We start from the raw sequence: 17,325 nt of genomic DNA, 5'->3' as shown, positions 1-17,325 counted from the left end.
TATTCTCATTCCCAAACAACGAGGTATGTCCGAACGACGGCTGGCAGCGGAGATCTTCAAACATATGATGCCTGTCCCGCAAAATGCTATCTGACGAAAAAGAGCTGTTCAATGATGTGAAATTTCCACTGAAGATGATGCGTTATGGTATTCTAATTCGAAGCTCTTGATGCTTTGCTGCGTGTGCTTTCATGTTTGTAGGCTGTATATGCGTCAATGTCCCTTACTTTGGTTCTGGACACAACGTCGTGAATTTGTTAAGGTTCTGATGAGAGCATCCTTTGCACCTTCGAATCCCTCTCAATGTAAGTTGACTCAGCGATGACATGTGTCATATGTCAAGTTGTGACAGTAGTTATTCTCAACCCATAGTTTCTAGGTAATCATCATGCCATGCTCAAGACCGTAACAAGAACTTGTACTTTTTATTTGGTTCAACCTGGTATAATAAGTCTAGATGAATTTGAAGCAGACTGTATTGTGATGTTGGAAATTCCATCACAAGGAGTAACATAATTGAGGTTTTGATTCGATGAGTTTACAATATGGTATTAGGCGATGAAGCCCTCTATAGTTCCTGTATTTCAAGGGAAGAAGATAATTGCTTAAACCCGGTCAAGAGCTTAATAGAATGATGCCGAATAAATCTCTCAAATTACACAGATTCCGAGGTACGGTAGTTCTAACGGCCACTTGAGGTCCGAGGAAGATATCCCTCTTTTAACTACTAGATCTCGGTAAGTAGAGGGGCACGACCAAACCACGGCAGGTAAGTAAACTGCCCAGACACTGAGAAAAAGGTGTATGGCCCACGCTAGCTTGTAGTAGGTGGGCTTTGCCGTGACATCTATAAGTTGATAGTAGGGGACGTGATCTACAATAAGGAGTAATGCAACGCAAGGTACATTACCTACCTTGTACCATATATGAAGCTGCCTCCCTTGTATTTAACTTGACAACTTCACAATAATTTAGTTCCGAGAGTTTTGTCGGTTCGTGATACTCTGCAATTGGCATCGACAGTCATTGTCTGGCCAATCAGATCTATTAACACTCATCGATATTCTCACGATCAATCGGTATTTTCGACCGCTTCACCGTCCCCGCCGTCTGACCGCCTTCCCAAACAAGCAAAATCTTCCATCAGCCATCAGCCATCAGCGATTTCGGAAATCGGCCTTCGGTTTCCATTTTTCATAGGAGAGCTCCCCCCTCAACCTCTTCCTTTAAACCGTCAAACGCCTCAGCTTTCTTTTGCACCCCGCAAAAGCAAAAGCAGAAGAAGAAGCAGAAGCAAAATCTGCCTCTTGCGCCTCATACGCTTCCGTACAACCTCGTACGAGCTCATTTGCAAGGTTCAATTGCTCAGCCGAGAGCAATACAACAAATAACAGAGCTTCACCTCCAGTTGGTTTTCAAGGCGGGGATCTCCAAAGCTCCACCATGTCCTCTCCTGGCGACAACCACTCGCTCTTCGCGAGGCACTATATCGATTATGTCTACGCCCCTGGCCTGCTCCTCATCGTTGGCACTCTTATCGTTAAGAAGGAATGGGCTCCTTGGGCTGCTCTTGTCGCCGTAGCATTCGGCATTTACAACTTCATGGCCTTCCGTAAGTTGCCGCCAGATGAAACCTCCCCCAAGTCAATGTCGACTAACTTGGAATCGCAGAGGTCAAGACAACTCTTAAGCCCGATGTCTTTCAGGAGTTCGAGCTCGAGGAGAAGACCATCGTATCTCACAATGTCGCCATGTAAGCCGCCAATATGCCCACCGACCCGTCCCGTCCTCGTTCTGCTCAGTATACTAATCTCACAATAGCTACCGCTTCAAGCTCCCCAGCCCCAAGCACATTCTCGGTCTTCCCATCGGCCAGCACATCTCAATTGGCGCTCCTTGCCCCCAGCCCGATGGCACTACCAAGGAGATTGTTCGTTCCTACACTCCCATCTCTGGTGACCACCAGCCCGGCCACGTCGACCTCTTGATCAAGTCTTATCCTCAGGGCAACATCTCCAAGCACATGGCGTCTCTCACTGTCGGTCAGACCATCAAGGTCCGTGGCCCCAAGGGCGCTTTTGTCTACACTCCCAATATGGTTCGACACTTTGGTATGATTGCTGGCGGTACTGGAATCACTCCCATGCTCCAAGTCATCCGCGCCATCGTTCGCGGCCGAGCTGCCGGAGACAAGACCGAGGTCGACCTCATCTTTGCCAACGTTACTGCCCAGGATATCCTTCTCAAGGAGGACCTCGACGCTCTCGCTAAGCAGGACTCTGGTATCCGCGTTCACTACGTCCTCGACAAGCCCGAGGAGGGTTGGACTGGTGGCGTCGGCTACGTCACTGCCGACATGATCGACGTAAGTTCTCGCACGCTCAACTTTGCTATTTTCAGCGATTGACCATGCTCTAGAAATATCTTCCCAAGCCTGCCGATGATGTCAAGATTCTTCTGTGCGGTCCTCCTCCCATGATTAGCGGTCTCAAGAAGGCAACAGAGAGCCTTGGCTTCAAGAAGGCCCGTCCTGTCAGCAAGCTCGTTGACCAGGTCTTTGCCTTCTAAGCATGCCAATTACTCCAGCTTCATAACTTCTGCCAATTCCTTACTCCTCGCAATAAGGAACCATACAGGGGTCATCAATAGCAATGTAAAACCCAGCCACCTTATATATACATACATATATATATACAGAAAATGAGCTTACAAGAGACGGAATGATACATAAAGTCTGAAATTAGAGGACACGGCCGATGAGGAGGCGCACATCCTAGGAATAGATGAAGAACCACGACACGCGAAGACATGTCAATTCACGTTAGTTGTATGCCACAATTTATTCACTTAATCTTAAATACCATCACTGTCGGGGCACACCACAGTTTAAATGACCAATTGTGATAAACTCGCTTTCCATTCATCCCTACGCCATGATGTAAAAACCATCTAACTGATGATACAAATAATCCCAACCGGAGGGAATCCTTTTTCAGCTTATATTAGCAAGGTTACATTCTTAATTATCAACCTGTGGTTCCTATTACTCGTCTTCGTCTGCGTCGGCCATGCTGGTATCTGCAGCAGGACGAGACTCATCACCAGATGCTTGCGCAGGTGCATCCCCATCCTCATTGTCCTCCTCGTCACTATCGACGACACGTCCACGACGGGCTCGCTTGTGCTGTTGGCGCGGAGCGATTTCCTCCTCGTCATCGTCTTCGCCTTCCTGGTTGGCGCCGTCGTCGACCTCCATCTTGTCATCCTCGGCAACCTTCTCCTCAGCCTCAGATAGAGGAGTCTCTTCGCGATCGATGTTTCTCTCAGCACGCTCGAGTTCATCATCTTCGTTCTCGTTCTCTTCATCGCTGTCAACAACAATCTCGGCCGACTTGAACTTGGATGATTCCTTCTTTGTCAGACGACGGCGCTTCTTTGTACGTTCCTCTTCTTCCTCAGACTCATCGTCTTGACGGTCACTCTTCTTCTTCTTCTTTCCTCCTGATCTCTTGGGCTTTGATTCTCCCGTGGCCCTTGGAGCGGTCTTCCGCTTTCGTTTTATCTTCTCTCCCGTCTCGCTATCAGTCGTCATTTCAGCCTCGGCGCGAGCCCGTTCCTCTTCAGCGCGCTTTTCAGCCAGAGCTTTATCTTGCGCAGCAATCTCTTCACGTTCCTTCCTAATCTTTTCTTGTCGCTCCCGTTCTGCTTCCAAAGCCTTTTGACGACTTTCTTCACGGCGACGGAGCTCGGCCTCTCGTAGCTCTTTGGCTGCCTGTATTTTCTCCTTATTCTTCTCCTCCCACTCTTTCTGCTTACCGATGGCTCGTTCAAGCTGTTTGCGCAAGGTGTTACGGGCCATGTTCGCACGCTGCTCGACATCGTGCTTGGGGTAAGGGGTTTGCGGATGCGCTGCGATCTCATCCAATGACGCGATAGCAGCCTCGAGGCCCTCAGCGGCCTTTTCGAGCTGCTCTGTCGAACGCTTGTTCTCTGGTAATCCTTGGACCATTGTAACAAGCTGGATTTGCACGAAAGCCACGTTGAACTTGTAATGCATCTGTTCAGGAGCAACCTCGAGAGCCTGTTGATTAGGAGTAAGCATAGGTACAAAGTACAACGAAGTATGAGAGGGGGCCACTGACCTTCTGCGCACACTCAAGTGCCTTAATGTGTGCATCCACATCACGTTCGGCCCGGCCACGATTCAACCATGTTCGGCCCAAACAAGCGAGGATTGTTGCATCATTGGCCTTGCCATCTTTGGAAAGCGCAATCTCATAGTGCTCAATGGCCTTTGAGTATTGTCTGAGCTCAGCATATATGTGTCCCAGGTTAACATAGAGGTGGGAGTCCCTGATAGTTTCTCGGACCTTGTTGAAAATACCCAGTGCCGCCTTGTAATCCTTCTTGTCCTCGACAAGAGCAATTGCCACACCCTGCGCAGCATAAGCGTTTTTTGGATCCAGTGACAGCGCCTTGTCAAAAAACTCAACAGCTTTACCGTAGGTAGCACTTCGTTTTTGTTTTTCCGAGTCCGACTCGCGGCGCATCTCTCGTGCCTGCATGAGATACAGATTACCCATGCCCACGAGAGCGTGTCTATCATGTTTGTCATAGTTTTGGAGGGTATGCTTGAAATGGCGGAACTCATTATCCTCGCCGAGGTTGGCTGGGCGTTTCCTTGAGCCAACTCGGCCCAGATACCAGCCGTACAAGGCTCGGACCTCCAAGTCGGTATTGTTCTCCTGGTACAACTTGGCGACAGCGTCGGGACCTTCCTTGTTCGGGTTCTTCCTGAGTTTGATATAGGCAAGTCTGGCGCGAGCATCCGTGTAATCGTCGTGGCGAGCCAAGAGACTTTCGTACACCTCGACAGCCTTGTCTGTGAGACCTCTAGATTCGTAGCTTCGAGCCAAGTTGAAGCTGATTGTGGATACCAAGGCATCTGTGTCCATCTCAGGGTCCTTCTCGCCAATCTTCATGCAAGCACCTAGCGCGGCCTCAAACAGGTCACTCGCAAGCTCATGTTTCTCAGCTTGTGAGTGGAAGCAGCCGATGTTGTTAAGTAATTGAGGGGGCAGCGACTTGCGAAGCGCAGCCTTGATCTCGGCCTCATCAGTACTATCTTCAGGTCGTTCAGATGCCGGGACCTGGTCCAATTCCAGTTGCTCAACTTGTTGCAAGCATTGCAGAGCCTTGTCAGGGTGATCTGTCTCGTACAGGCGTGCCAAGTTGAGGAGAACTGAGGCATCTGGCGATAATGCCTTCTTCGGGTCCTTCCAAGCATTTCGTACACCCTCAAGAAGAGCGGTTGCTTTCTTGAGTTCAGCAGACTTGTCCTCCTTGCTGTCGCTGACCTGGTTAGCGAAGACTTCCTCGGCGTACAGTGTGCCCAGGAGAATCATAGCTTCATTGTTCTTGGACTGTTGAATCATCTTTTCCAAACGAAGCTTGGCTTCCCCCAAGTCATTTTTCAAAACTGAGAGCTGAGCAACACCAAATTTAGCAGGAAGGTAGCCTGTCTCAGTACCTCCGCGAGCTTCATCGGCACGGCGATAGTAATCGGTCGCACGCTCCGTATCACCGTCATAATGCTCTTTTCTCGCAAGCATGTACCAACCATCACTGGCAATAGCATTGACGTCTGTGTACTGGATAGCTTTGTGTGCCAGCTTGTCGGCATTGTCCCACGACTTTCGAGACAAGAAGTAACCGGCAAAAGTCGAGCAGGTAAGGGGGAGGTTTTTGTCGAGCTTAAAAGACTTCTGCGTGTATTCTGTCATGGCCTTCTTGTAGAGCTTCAGGAATTCGTCGCTGTTTACTGGTACATGACCGCTCGCATCCAGGTAGTAGAGGCCGAGGAGAATGTTGGCAACCTTTGAATCAGGGTTGATCTCAATGCACCTCTCCCAGGCCATCTTGGCGTCATCCTTGAAGCCAAGCTGCCAGAAACAGCAGCCAATACCAATTCTGGGATCCGGGTCAACCAAGTCAGGCATCTTTTGCAGAACATCCTGGTAAATTGTGAGCGACTCGGGGTACTTGTGCATTGAAAATAAAGCACGAGCTTTTCCCATCAGTGCAAGCATGTTTTTTCCCTGGGAGACTCGCAGGGCATCGTCGAAGGACTTTACAGCAGTCTTAAGGAGCTCGTGCTTCTCGGAACCGATGCCTCCAGTAGTTTTGGACGGTGCCTGCAAAGAGGCTCGTAGAAGGAGGAGAACACCACGGGCGAGAAAGATAGGAGGAAACGATGGGTTGAGTCGAGCGGCATCGTTAAGGGAGGATGTCGCGAGCTGAAGATAATACTCCTTTGTCTTGGCCTCAGACACCGAGGTGCCCTCGGGTGCGACACGGGGAGCCTCTCTGCTCTTCCACAGATACATCCAACATAGACAACAGATCATGCTGACTTTATCGCGCGGGTTGGAACTGTTACTTTGGATGGCGCTGCCGCCTCGCTGGAGCATCTCGATGGCATGATCGATCTTGTGTTGTTTGGCATAAGCTAGAGCGACGGTCATCCAGTAAGTTTTGGCAGCGCGCTCGTTCTCGAAGAGGGTACAGAGTTCGGTAGGGTCATCGACGAGGTCCTCAAGGTCGATTTCGACAGCCTCGTCTTCCTGGTCACCTTGCACGGGGATGTCGATGGCGGAAGGGATGTCAGTAAATCGGGTACTGACCGGCGCGGACCGTGTTTCGCCATTGACACCGTTCGCGGCGGCTGTTTGCGAAGAGGACATCGTGGTTGGGGAGTGGCGTGAGGATAAAAGAGTGGTGTTGTTCGTTCGGGAGTAAAAAAGTTGGTTCGAGGAACGCGTCGCTCGGAGCTGGTAGCAATGCGCCTCGAGTTAAAGGAGGATCAGCTCATCGAGTGGTTCAAAGACCAAGTGACATAATCAATCGCAGAATCTAAGCGAGCCTCTGTGATATTGTCTACACGGGCGAGAGGGAGGCAGGTTGTGATGATGGCGTAGGAAGTTTGGGCGTATCAACTTGGTCTTGTTGCATCGCAGGATGAAAGAGAATATGAGAAGCTGCCCCCAGACAGGTCTTGAAATGCGGTACGTACTTCGGTGCAATTTAGTGGGACGAGAACCGCTCCTGATTGGCCATTGACTTATACGGCGAAATCTCCTGCTTGAGGTGACCACAACCTACAAGACAGTCAAGCTCTGTAATAATAAATTGTAATTCGAGAAACTTGAGCTAATAGTAGTATGGCATTAGATATATATAGCTAACTTACCTTGTACTGCTGTAAGTAGGACCTTTTCATACCTTAACAGACTCTATGACAATGGTTTACTATACCTATTATAATGGAACTAATAAAAGCGGTTTCTTTTTTCCCTTTTAGTTTCTATATTATTGATATACCGTCTTGTATTACGTGGTCTATATTAATGCCCTTGATATTCATATCTCCTGGTTTATAGACTACATGAGCTAGAAAAGAGCACATTTCTATGCAGTGGATATTCCTCTGTTCGTTCTTCTCGAACATCACCATATCGCCATCTAACGCATCACAATCCCCCAACCGCTCCAGTCTATCTCTTTCAAATTTTAAATACTAATGTTTCTAAATAAGCATGTTACTTCGATCTCTCACAGGCTGGCAGTGATCGTCAAGCTCGGGGTGCTGGCCGGGTGAACACTGGGCACAGGGCAGCTGGCAGACAGTGTCAGCCAACTTTGCCAATGATGAGTTCTCAAGCTCGGATATCTATATCTCTCCTAGAAGTTTAGATATATTCTTCATTTGAGGCTTCGATCCTCATTTCTCTTCTTCCTCTATACCGTCAAAAACTCCTGGGAAGGATATCATCTTCGTCCTCGCCCATCCCCTGGGAGGATTTCTCCCCAACTCCTTCATCCACTCATATTTGCGAGTCTCAATTAGTACTTTCACTTAGGTACAGATAAAAGAAAAGCAGCTATAAAGCTTCAGTATGATGGCCCCCGTTCCTCCCATCAACCAGGTGGGCATCGCCTGGCCCAACATATTGAGCCTTTATGTTAGAGGTCACCACTGTTTGGGTTGGGACTGCCTGACTCCCTCTGAACAAGCAGGTATTATCATCAGTGCTACAGTTATCTTGATCGTTCTTCTCTTTACCTGCATGTACTACTTGGGAAGAATAACGACGGCTCACCAGGAGATTGTGCTCCGCCGCCAACGGAGGCGTAGAAGCCGCTCGTTCGCCCTTGCCCCGACTGTTTCACTAGTACAACTACCTCCTGTTCCGAGATTCCCAAGCCAACAGGTCTCATATCAGCCTGTACTCTATCACCCCCCTCTCGCTCCTCTCGTTCCAGTTGGCCTCCCGCATCTTCAAGGTCCTTCGGGGGTGATGCCTCAGCAGCAGATCCCAGTATTTCTACCTATCCAGCCAACTACATACGTTCAACCACAGCCAATATTTCAACCTACCACTCGTCAGAATGAGCAAGTCAGACCATTGCAGTGTTCTGGGTCATGTCCAGCTTCTATGTCTTCAAGCGGTTTGCCCCCTCGGCATCCTTCCTGGCGTCAGCGTCTCCGTCGAGCATTTGGACTTCCTCTCGGAAAAGCTTCGACCGTGGGCAGCGAATCAGTTCCCGGAACCCCTGCCATGCCACAGCCTCCGCCAGAAGGCTCTCATCGGGCATCGAACGCAAACAGATATACTGATAAACAAACAGAGGCTCGTGATGCACCGCGCAACAGTCAAGACCTTGGGCGCGATAATGGTCCCTCGGATCACTCTCGGGGAAGTGACAGGAGCAACACAGCTGATAGTGATAGAATCCGATCTCCAGGTTCTGCAGCAGCGACAGTCCATAGTGACGATTACGACCTAATCTCCAATGTGCAACTACAGCATACTCATCATAACGCATCCAACGGGCAAGAATCTCGCGGACAAACAGATTTGTCAAACGCCAATGATAGCAACTTGTCAGATTATCACAACCCTTTGGCCATGCTGCCCGCTAGACTGCCTTTCAATCCCATGGAAAAGCCATCAACTCCCAAGTCTGTGATGCTGGACACTCGACAGCATATTGACCAACTCGAATTTGTGATGCCCGGGTAGGATATGCTCGTATATCAGCTTCATACAGTATTAACACACCCTCAGGCGACAATCTCGTGCCCATACGCCAACATTGTCCCGTCAGCCACCCATTAGGACACATCATCCTGAGTGCGAGCAGCATCACCGAGGTCGTGAGATGCACAGAAGAAACTGGGACAGCACGTCAGTTCATAGGTTCGCATTCTTGGCTTTGATTGATACTGATTTATTGACTTAGACATACTAATGCAAACTACATGACCGGAGGCATCACTTGGCCGTCAACACCTCAGCCCACTCATCAAGGGGGCGGCATCTACTAGCCATGTGCTTGAGACTTGAGCACAACATGTGGCTTGTGAGTCTATAACATTTGGTTTGGGTTGTTTAAAAGAGTAGAACTGCGAGGTATTGAACTGCGGGATTTAGTAAGGAGAGCCTAGATCTCTTCGCAGCATTGTGCTGGTAACCCATGTACAGTAACTAGGTCATCAGTAACAAGATTGTTGATGTATATTTGAGTCAATGTAACGGTCAACAACCATGGGTTTCTGCAACGGCCAGGCTCCGGGTCATAGGCAACCAACTTTCCACTTTCCACTTTCCATTTCCTATGCTGTTGGCCAGGTCTCCAGTAAAACAAGGAGTCAAAGGAAACTAGTCTCAAGATTTAGTAGACTTGCAGTAGAATTACCTAAGTCTTTTTGTCATCAGGATAGAAATCACTATTTGTATATGAAGTGACATGAAAAGATGTGGAATAAGGTCACGTGACCCGATGCACATCGTCTTGACTACCCTATACTAGCACTCCGCTCTCGGAGCTCCATAGAAATTTCCTGTGTGACGCATTGAAAGCCACAAGCCATATGCATTCATTCTTAAATGGTCTCAGACTGTCGCTCTATTACATCTGGGGACCACATATCGAGAGTTTGAATTCATCAACGCCCTTAGCCGCTCAATCTCTTCGCATCATTCATTGGCTGTAGCTGCCAGGAATTCTTCCTACATTGTGTATAAGTTCAGCCGGCATGATGTCGCTGACCCTACTGAAGATCTCGACTGGGGAGGCTACATTGGAGGCATTCATGAGATATTCCACAAGAATGCCGTAGCTCACCCCGACAGGCTTTGTGTGACAGAGACTGTGACCTCGAAGTGGGTGATGGATATCCCCTTGTATTGAAACATGGTCGTAATTACATCAATTGCTATAACGCATACAGGGCGCTAATAAGAACCTATACCTACCGCCAAATTGATGAAGTAAGTAACAACATCGTAAATTATTTACGCGATTCTGGCATCCAGAATGGAGACGTAGTCATGACCTTTGCGCACCGCTCAGCCGAATTGGTCTGTGCATACATGGGAACCCTGGCTGCTGGTGCTATCGTCACTGTTCTTGATCCTCAGTACCCCCCCCATAAAGACAACAAAGTATGGTGTACCCAGACGAGAACTTGAATCAGCATTAACTAGCGTACCATACCAGTCTATCTTCAAGTTTCCAGGCCTACGGCGCTGATCTCCATTCGCAAGGCTACAGAGGAGAGTGGGTAGGGCCATCCCCAACTCTTCATACCCAAGAGCTCCATTGGTTAACGTCTTGATACAGTCATCTGGCTCCTCTCGTCCAAAAGTGCATTCATGATGAACTTCCCATTAAGATCAAGATCCCAGACCTCCGCTTCACCGACGATGGCGAGTTGACTGCGGGCGAAGACAGAGCTGATATCTTTGCCAACGTTGAGGAGAGGGCCTCAACACCTCCTGATATGCTCATTGGACCTGACTCTAACTGTACGCTGTCATTTACGAGCGGAACGCAAGGACTGCCCAAGTACGAGCTTTTCCTTTCTTTTTCTTCCACCTTGCTAAGAGCTTGAACTTTTACTAACGTTAATAGGGGCGTGCTTGGCCGTCATTACAGCCTAGCAAAGTATTTCCCGTGGATGGCTGAGAAGTTCGGCCTCTCATCAGAAAGCGTATTCGCCTGTCTTTCCGGAATTTCCCATGACCCAATCCAGCGAGGTGCGGATTCATTTACTACGTGTTCAACAGCTATGACTAACTTTGGCCCCAGATATCATGACGCCCTTGGCCTTGGGCGCAAGCCTAATCCTGCCCACCAAGGAGGATATCCAGCACGTAAAGTTGAGTGAATGGATGAGAAAGTGGTCACCAACGACAACTCATCTTACGCCTGCCATGGGACAGATTCTGGTTGGTGGCGCCACAGCGCAGTTTCCTAGCCTGCGCCAGGTCTTCTTCTTTGGTGACGTCCTCACTACTCGCGACTGTAGGAGTCTTCGTCAGCTAAGTCCCGCCTGCACCATCATCAACATGTACGGAACCACAGAAACTTCTCGCGCTGTATCCTACCTTGAGGTCCCTTCCGCCCAGGAGGACCCTACAGCCCTGGACTCACTCGGCGACTCTATTCCCGCTGGCTGGGGCATGAAGGGTGTCCAGGTATTGGTTGTGGATCGAGAAGATCACACCAAGATCAGTCCGATCGGTGTGGTTGGAGAGATCTATATCCGCGCTGCTGGTCTTGCCGAAGTACCTTAATGATCCCGAGAAGAACAAGGAGAAGCTCATCGATAACTGGCTCGTTGATAACAAGAAGTGGGTGGAGGCAGACAAGGCCAACGATAAGGGCGAACCTTGGCGCAAGTACTACAAGGGGCCGCGAGACAGACTTTAGGTCACAGGTGACCTTGGAGAATATCGACCAGACGGGGCTGTGCGTGTCCTAGGCCGTATGGACTCACAAGTTAAGGTGGATAACGATTTATTCCATTGTGCGTTTTCACAAAGCTGACTCTGACAGATCCGTGGATTCCGCATTGAAATCAACGAGATTGATGCGAACCTTGGTGGCAGTCCTCTGATCTGAGACTGCAAGACACTGGTTCGAAGAGATCGTAATGAGGAGCCGACACTTGTCAGCTACATCGTGCCTGAGATCGCTGAATGGAAGCGTTAGCTTGAGACTCAGGGCCTCCAGGATATCGACGAAGAGGGTGTAGACATAGGACCCTGTACTGTCTACCTCAAGAGGTTCCGCCGTATCCAAGCAGAGGTGCGAGACCACCTCAAGTCTCGCTTTCCAGCGCACTCCGTTCCTTCGATCTACATTGTGTTGCAGAAGCTGCCTCTTAACCCGAACGGAAAGGTTGACTCTCCTAATCTTCCTTTCCCCGATGCCTCTCTTATGACAGAGGATGCCTCGGAAGAGGATCTGAAGAGCTGGGAACCCTTCTCTGAGACTGAGAAGACTATTGCGACACAATGGTCAACTCTAATCCCGGGTTTGAACGCCAAGATGGTCAGGTATGTTCTACTGGTAGTTCACTTATCTACCATTTAAATACTGACCCTCGATTTCAAGGCCGGACTCAAGTTTCTTCGACTGTGGTGGTCACAGTCTTCTTGCCCAGCAACTGTTACTTAACCTTCGCAAGGAACTGCGTGTCGATGTCACCATCGGTGTTCTCTATGCAAATCCCACTCTTCGCGGCCTGGGCAGCGCAGTCGACAGTCTTCGCAGCGGCCAGGCTGTCACAGTCGACCGTTCTAACGATACTGTTTACTCTGACTCCCTCGATGAGCTTACCAATACTCTAGACGCGAAGTAAAAAAGGCGGATCCCGATGTTCTGAGCCCCTCTAGCGGCGCCACTTTCTTTCTTACCGGGGCTACTGGCTTTCTCGGCGCATACCTAGCCAAGGATATACTGGACAGAAAGAACACTAAGCTTATCGCTTGTATTAGGGGAGCCAAGGACCTCAAGTTCGCAAAGGAGTGTCTTGTAAGGTCCCTTAAAGGCTACGGTCTCTGGCAAGACTCTTAGGCTGAGAGGATCTCCTGCGTTATTGGTGATCTCTCTAAGCCTCGTCTTGGCCTTGACGACGCTAGCTGGAAGCATGTTGCTGATACAGCTGATGCGTTTATCCACAACGCTGCGTACGTCCACTGGATCACTCGTTACGAACAGATGATGGGGCCGAATGTTCTCTCTACTATCGACGCTATGAAGCTCTGTAATGAGGGCAAGCCCAAGCTCTTCTCATTCGTTTCCTCAACTTCGACCCTCGATACCGACTACTATATCAACCTGTCCGGCGCCCAGACCGCTACGGGCCGAGGCGCCGTCCTTGAGTACGATGACTTGCTCCCCAACCGCACCGGTCTCGGCACCGGCTACGGGCAAACCAAGTGGGTGTCTGAGCAACTCGTTCGCGAGGCCGGCCGCCGTGGTCTCCGCGGCGCAATCGTCCGACCAGGCTACATCCTTGGCAGTCGCAACAGTGGTGTCTCGAACACCGGCGATTGGATCGTACGCCTCTTAAAAGGCTGTTGCCAGCTTAGTGCTCGTCCTCGCATCATCAACTCAGTCAATGCTATCCCTGTCAATCACGTCGCATGCGTTGTTGTCGCTTCGATGCTAAACCCTCTCCCTGGCATGAACGTGGTGCACGTTACTGCTCACCCCCGTCTGCGGATGAACAAGCTCCTCTCTGCACGAAGCTACTACGGTTATAAAGTCCCCGAGGTTAACTACGACATCTAGAAGTCGCAGCTGGAGGAGTTTATCTCAGCCGGAGCCGTGGAGAAGGATCAGGAGCAAAACGCATAGATGCCGCTATTCCATATAGCTACTGCAAATCTCCCAAGCACTACTCATGCTCCTAAGCTAGATAATAGGAACGCTATGGCTGTTCTTAGGGATGATGCAGACCGCTGGATAGATATTGACGATAGCGCAGGAGACGGCATTTCCCGTGAGGATATCGGTAGGTATCTTCGGTACCTTGTTGAGATCAAGTTCATGGCCGCACCCACGGGTAGAGGACGTAAGCTGCCCGAGATTGACACCTCGATCGCCGAGGCGCAAGCACAGTGGGGAGTTGGTGGTCGCGGAGGTGCCTCATAAGAAGGCTCTGTTGGATAGAGGCATGAGGTTATGTTCTCGTGACAAAGATACTTACCTTAGATATTCAATGCGGAGTGACTTGGGAGAAAAAATCAAGGGTGCGCTCACGCGAAAGACACGAGCATGAGATAACATTTAATCACCTTTGAGCGTGACGTGTCCAATAGAAAATCAGAGTAGAAAATTGATCTTTAGTTACATAAAACACTTATTTACTCAACGTTGACTGATGGAGTTCATGTCAATACCCATTTGACTCGGGTGAAGGCATCCAATCCAATGCGATGGCCCATGGAAAGGTTCCACTAGGTAAAACAAAGCTCGAGACTCGTCCTCTCACGCCCCTTGTCACTTACTAGCATTGGGTAATTTAGCAGCCTACCCTAGGCACTTACGGCACAGAGGAATTGATGACCTAGGCCAACTTCAGCCATAGCCAACTCGGCCCAGCCCCATTCAACGTCATCCTATTCCCTTCATTACCTTGCCTAGGTACTAACCTTACTTCCACCGCCGACCGCGACATCCCATCTTCACCTGGGCTTCTTCTCATACTCTGCTTATTTCTACTCCACGACCAGGAACAATAGGCCTGGATGTAGTCAGCTTCAGCGCATGAACCATCGTATTGTATCGCTTCAATCGACCCATGCTTGCCCCTCCCCCGCTAGCTACGATCTACCTTGCGCTTGAAGCTCTCATCCTTCACCCGCAGCCTACCAGCTCCTGTCCAGGCTCCCGGCTTAAACGCGCGAAATAGACCACCTTGGGTTGTATTGAATACCTCTTTCCGCAACACCTGTCGCGATTGCCCTCGACAAGTCGTCAGAATGTGGAATGACGAGGACAATAACCCGTACGGCACCAGCTTTGACAGGCGGGACTCACAGTCATCGTCTGTCAACCCGACGTCCCCGTCAACTCGTAATTGTACGTCGATTACCCATACCATTTCACTAGACAGCATTCCCAGGGTCACCCCCTAATCGTTGCTGAGATGGTTGATTCAATTCTGTCAGAGGACGAGGAAGAAATCAATGATACTTACGATTTTCTCTCAGATCAATCGTTCGAGCCACCTCAAACACCAACCTCCGGTAGCGATGATGAGCATGGCCAGTTTGGCCACGGCGGTGGTAACGACGATGGAGACTCGGCGCAAGATACCGGCCCCAAGCGCAAGCCCGGTGGTTACGACAGTCGCATCGAGCAGATCCTCTACGAGAACCCTAAATTATCTATCCTCATCACGGATGCTGGCAAGAGTCTAGAGAGCGGCGGCAGATATATCGTGTACACTATTAAGACTGGCGTACGTCCATCTACTGCTAGTCCTCCGAGGTATTTCACTGACGACTACGTGACAGGATCTTGAAGTGCGCCGCCGATATTCAGAGTTCGCTTCTCTGCGCGATGCCCTTACTCGCCTTCACCCTACCTTAATTGTTCCTCCCATCCCTGAGAAGCACACGATGGCTGATTATGCCGCGAACCCTACGAATGCGAAGCAGGACCAGCAAATCATTGATCTCCGAAAGCGCATGTTGGCAGTCTTTTTAAATCGCTGCCGCCGAATGGACGAAATCCGAACAGATGGAGTTTGGTGGCGATTCCTGGACCCTAATGCCAGCTGGGTATGTCGTGTCTCTGAATGCGCAGATGTCACTACTAACTGCATAATAGAGCGAGGTCTTGCATTCTCATCCCGTGTCGTCAATTCCCAAGTCGATCTTGAAAGCGCCTCCGCTGGACCCCGCAAATCCAACTCCCGCGCACAGCTACTTGCCAATCCCGGCAGCATCGGCAAAGCTCAAGACGGTGGCTGGTACCAATCACGACAATAGCTCAGGCCACATACAAGCAGGGCCTCACGCCTTTGGCCGGTTTCCACCTGAGGGTCACAATCTGGGTGAACAGGAGCTGGACCCTTATTTCATCTCATACGAATCTTCGATCAAGGAACTCGAACAGCTTCTTACTGGCCCAATGGAAAAGGTGAACAGACGAACTCTCAGTCATCTCTCCTCATTGGCGGCCGATCTTTGTGAGCTAGGATCCGTCTACAACGCCTTTGCGGTTTCAGAGCAGGCGCCGTCACTCGGACCGGCCATTGAGCGAATAGGCCAGGCAGCTGATCTATCATATATCGCCACAGAGGAGCTCTCAGGCTCTCTGGGTGCTAGCTTTGCCGAACCCATGCGTGAGCATGCGCAATTTGCGGGTGTTGTTCGAAGTGTACTAAAGTATCGTGTGCTCAAGCGTGTGCAGCAAGACTTGACTAGCGAAGAGCTGAACAAGAAGCGAGCGCTGCTCGACCAACTAGAGCAGAGTGAGGCCGAGGCTCGAAGAATTGAGAATTACCTCTCCAGCAGTCAGCAAATATCACCACCGCCAAAGCGATCGACGAGCCTTAAGGAGCCGTCCTCTCATCAACGGCGTGATGGTGGCCAGGACGACACCGAGTCCATCGACTCTGACTTTCCTGGGACCCACGGGGAATTTTCCTCGCACACACCTTCAGCCAGTCAGGGGTTACCAGAAAGGAGTACCAGTGCGCCGTCTCATAAGAAGATGCCCAGTGGGAACTCGATAACGAACAAGATTTTTGGACCCATCCGACATGCAGTACAAGGGGTCGTTGACGTCGATCCAGAGAGAACACGCCGCGATTTGATCGGAAAGACGAGAGAGAGCATCGGTCAGTTAGAACAAGCTCAAGTTGTCTCGGAGCGCGATGTCAAAGAAGCCAGCACGAGTGTTCTAAAGGATATGAAGCGATTCCAAAAGGACAAGGAGGACGACTTGCGACGCTACATGGTGAGTTTATGAGCTCAGTCTTGACTAATCTTCGAAGCGCTAACGTCCACCAGCTCGCTTATGCTCAGAGTCAGATCGAGTGGGCCAAGAAAAGTAAGCAACAATGGGAGGAAGCTCGAGCAGAGGTAGAGAAGATTGACGAGTCCTAAACATGTTGTACTCTGTTGTTTTGTGTGCCTGATGGTTCGAAAGCCGTAGATGATAAGAGGAGAGGAATAATATTCCCATATAATTCATTGACTTCTTCTCTGCTGTGGTCTCTGCACTGACACCTATATTATAATTTATCGTGAAGTTGCGCAATTCTGCGAATTTGGTGTAGACTTGTTGACGATGAATTATTGGTCTCGCCAGGAAGGCCAGAAGTCTGACACTGAAGACCGTGTAAGTGTCACAGGAATGCAGACCTTACAAATAAACATTGCAAGTCGTCTCTGAAGAAAAAAAGTGATTTTATGAAATCTAGGTCCAGCCTGAATGGCTGCCTACCTCGACTTG

At 49.9% G+C, this 17,325-nt stretch overlaps 7 protein-coding genes across 7 annotated transcripts; 6 read left to right on the top strand and 1 right to left on the bottom strand.

Annotated features, from left to right (window-relative positions):
• The first annotated feature begins 914 nt into the window (after nucleotides 1-914).
• On the top strand, nucleotides 915-2,922 carry FOIG_12127 (NADH-cytochrome b5 reductase 1). The gene is made up of 4 exons (XM_031212873.1): nucleotides 915-1,612; nucleotides 1,672-1,753; nucleotides 1,822-2,365; nucleotides 2,419-2,922. Exons 1-4 carry the CDS (start codon nucleotides 1,444-1,446, stop codon nucleotides 2,566-2,568), a joined length of 945 nt encoding a protein of 314 aa, XP_031057169.1. The 5' UTR covers nucleotides 915-1,443; the 3' UTR covers nucleotides 2,569-2,922.
• Nucleotides 2,817-7,034, bottom strand: FOIG_12126 (uncharacterized protein). Its single transcript, XM_031212872.1, has 2 exons — nucleotides 4,143-7,034; nucleotides 2,817-4,081 (listed from the first exon to the last, which is right to left on the bottom strand). The coding sequence occupies exons 1-2, from the start codon at nucleotides 6,741-6,743 to the stop codon at nucleotides 3,044-3,046; spliced, it is 3,639 nt and encodes a 1,212-aa protein (XP_031057168.1). The 5' UTR covers nucleotides 6,744-7,034; the 3' UTR covers nucleotides 2,817-3,043.
• A 924-nt stretch (nucleotides 7,035-7,958) lies between these two features.
• FOIG_12125 (uncharacterized protein) lies at nucleotides 7,959-9,388 on the top strand (the record flags this gene model as incomplete). The annotated part of the gene is made up of 3 exons (XM_031212871.1): nucleotides 7,959-9,079; nucleotides 9,129-9,248; nucleotides 9,304-9,388. The coding sequence occupies 3 exons, from the start codon at nucleotides 7,959-7,961 to the stop codon at nucleotides 9,386-9,388; spliced, it is 1,326 nt and encodes a 441-aa protein (XP_031057167.1).
• Nucleotides 9,389-10,791: 1,403 nt separating this feature from the next.
• FOIG_12124 (L-aminoadipate-semialdehyde dehydrogenase) lies at nucleotides 10,792-12,712 on the top strand (the record flags this gene model as incomplete). The annotated part of the gene is made up of 5 exons (XM_031212870.1): nucleotides 10,792-10,911; nucleotides 10,978-11,102; nucleotides 11,155-11,633; nucleotides 12,061-12,407; nucleotides 12,466-12,712. The coding sequence occupies exons 1-5, from the start codon at nucleotides 10,847-10,849 to the stop codon at nucleotides 12,710-12,712; spliced, it is 1,263 nt and encodes a 420-aa protein (XP_031057166.1). The 5' UTR covers nucleotides 10,792-10,846.
• A 359-nt stretch (nucleotides 12,713-13,071) lies between these two features.
• On the top strand, nucleotides 13,072-13,647 carry FOIG_12123 (L-aminoadipate-semialdehyde dehydrogenase; the record flags this gene model as incomplete). The annotated part of the gene is made up of 1 exon (XM_031212869.1): nucleotides 13,072-13,647. The coding sequence occupies one exon, from the start codon at nucleotides 13,072-13,074 to the stop codon at nucleotides 13,645-13,647; it is 576 nt and encodes a 191-aa protein (XP_031057165.1).
• A 141-nt stretch (nucleotides 13,648-13,788) lies between these two features.
• Nucleotides 13,789-14,010, top strand: FOIG_12122 (uncharacterized protein; the record flags this gene model as incomplete). Its single annotated transcript, XM_031212868.1, has 1 exon — nucleotides 13,789-14,010. One exon carries the CDS (start codon nucleotides 13,789-13,791, stop codon nucleotides 14,008-14,010), a length of 222 nt encoding a protein of 73 aa, XP_031057164.1.
• Nucleotides 14,011-14,383: 373 nt separating this feature from the next.
• Nucleotides 14,384-17,138, top strand: FOIG_12121 (sorting nexin-41). The gene is made up of 5 exons (XM_031212867.1): nucleotides 14,384-14,940; nucleotides 15,072-15,322; nucleotides 15,378-15,644; nucleotides 15,694-16,827; nucleotides 16,881-17,138. Exons 1-5 carry the CDS (start codon nucleotides 14,841-14,843, stop codon nucleotides 16,974-16,976), a joined length of 1,848 nt encoding a protein of 615 aa, XP_031057163.1. The 5' UTR covers nucleotides 14,384-14,840; the 3' UTR covers nucleotides 16,977-17,138.
• Nucleotides 17,139-17,325: the final 187 nt, after the last annotated feature.

Source organism: Fusarium odoratissimum (genome assembly GCF_000260195.1).
Source record: "Fusarium odoratissimum NRRL 54006 unplaced genomic scaffold supercont1.25, whole genome shotgun sequence".
Taxonomy (NCBI): domain Eukaryota; kingdom Fungi; phylum Ascomycota; class Sordariomycetes; order Hypocreales; family Nectriaceae; genus Fusarium; species Fusarium odoratissimum.
Note: the sequence above shows the minus strand (reverse complement) of the source record. Positions and strands in the feature narration are given on the sequence as shown.

Excerpts from the sequence above, each read along its gene's own strand:
- FOIG_12127 (XM_031212873.1), top strand. The coding sequence starts at position 1,444 with ATGTCCTCTCCTGGCGACAACCACTCGCTCTTCGCGAGGCACTATATC. Across the intron at positions 1,613-1,671 it reads TTACAACTTCATGGCCTTCC|AGGTCAAGACAACTCTTAAG; the intron begins GTAAGTTGCCGC and ends TTGGAATCGCAG. Across the intron at positions 2,366-2,418 it reads TCACTGCCGACATGATCGAC|AAATATCTTCCCAAGCCTGC; the intron begins GTAAGTTCTCGC and ends ACCATGCTCTAG.
- FOIG_12126 (XM_031212872.1), bottom strand. The coding sequence starts at position 6,743 with ATGTCCTCTTCGCAAACAGCCGCCGCGAACGGTGTCAATGGCGAAACA. Across the intron at positions 4,082-4,142 it reads CACTTGAGTGTGCGCAGAAG|GCTCTCGAGGTTGCTCCTGA; the intron begins GTCAGTGGCCCC and ends CCTAATCAACAG.
- FOIG_12121 (XM_031212867.1), top strand. The coding sequence starts at position 14,841 with ATGTGGAATGACGAGGACAATAACCCGTACGGCACCAGCTTTGACAGG. Across the intron at positions 15,323-15,377 it reads TGTACACTATTAAGACTGGC|GATCTTGAAGTGCGCCGCCG; the intron begins GTACGTCCATCT and ends ACTACGTGACAG. Across the intron at positions 16,828-16,880 it reads ACGACTTGCGACGCTACATG|CTCGCTTATGCTCAGAGTCA; the intron begins GTGAGTTTATGA and ends AACGTCCACCAG.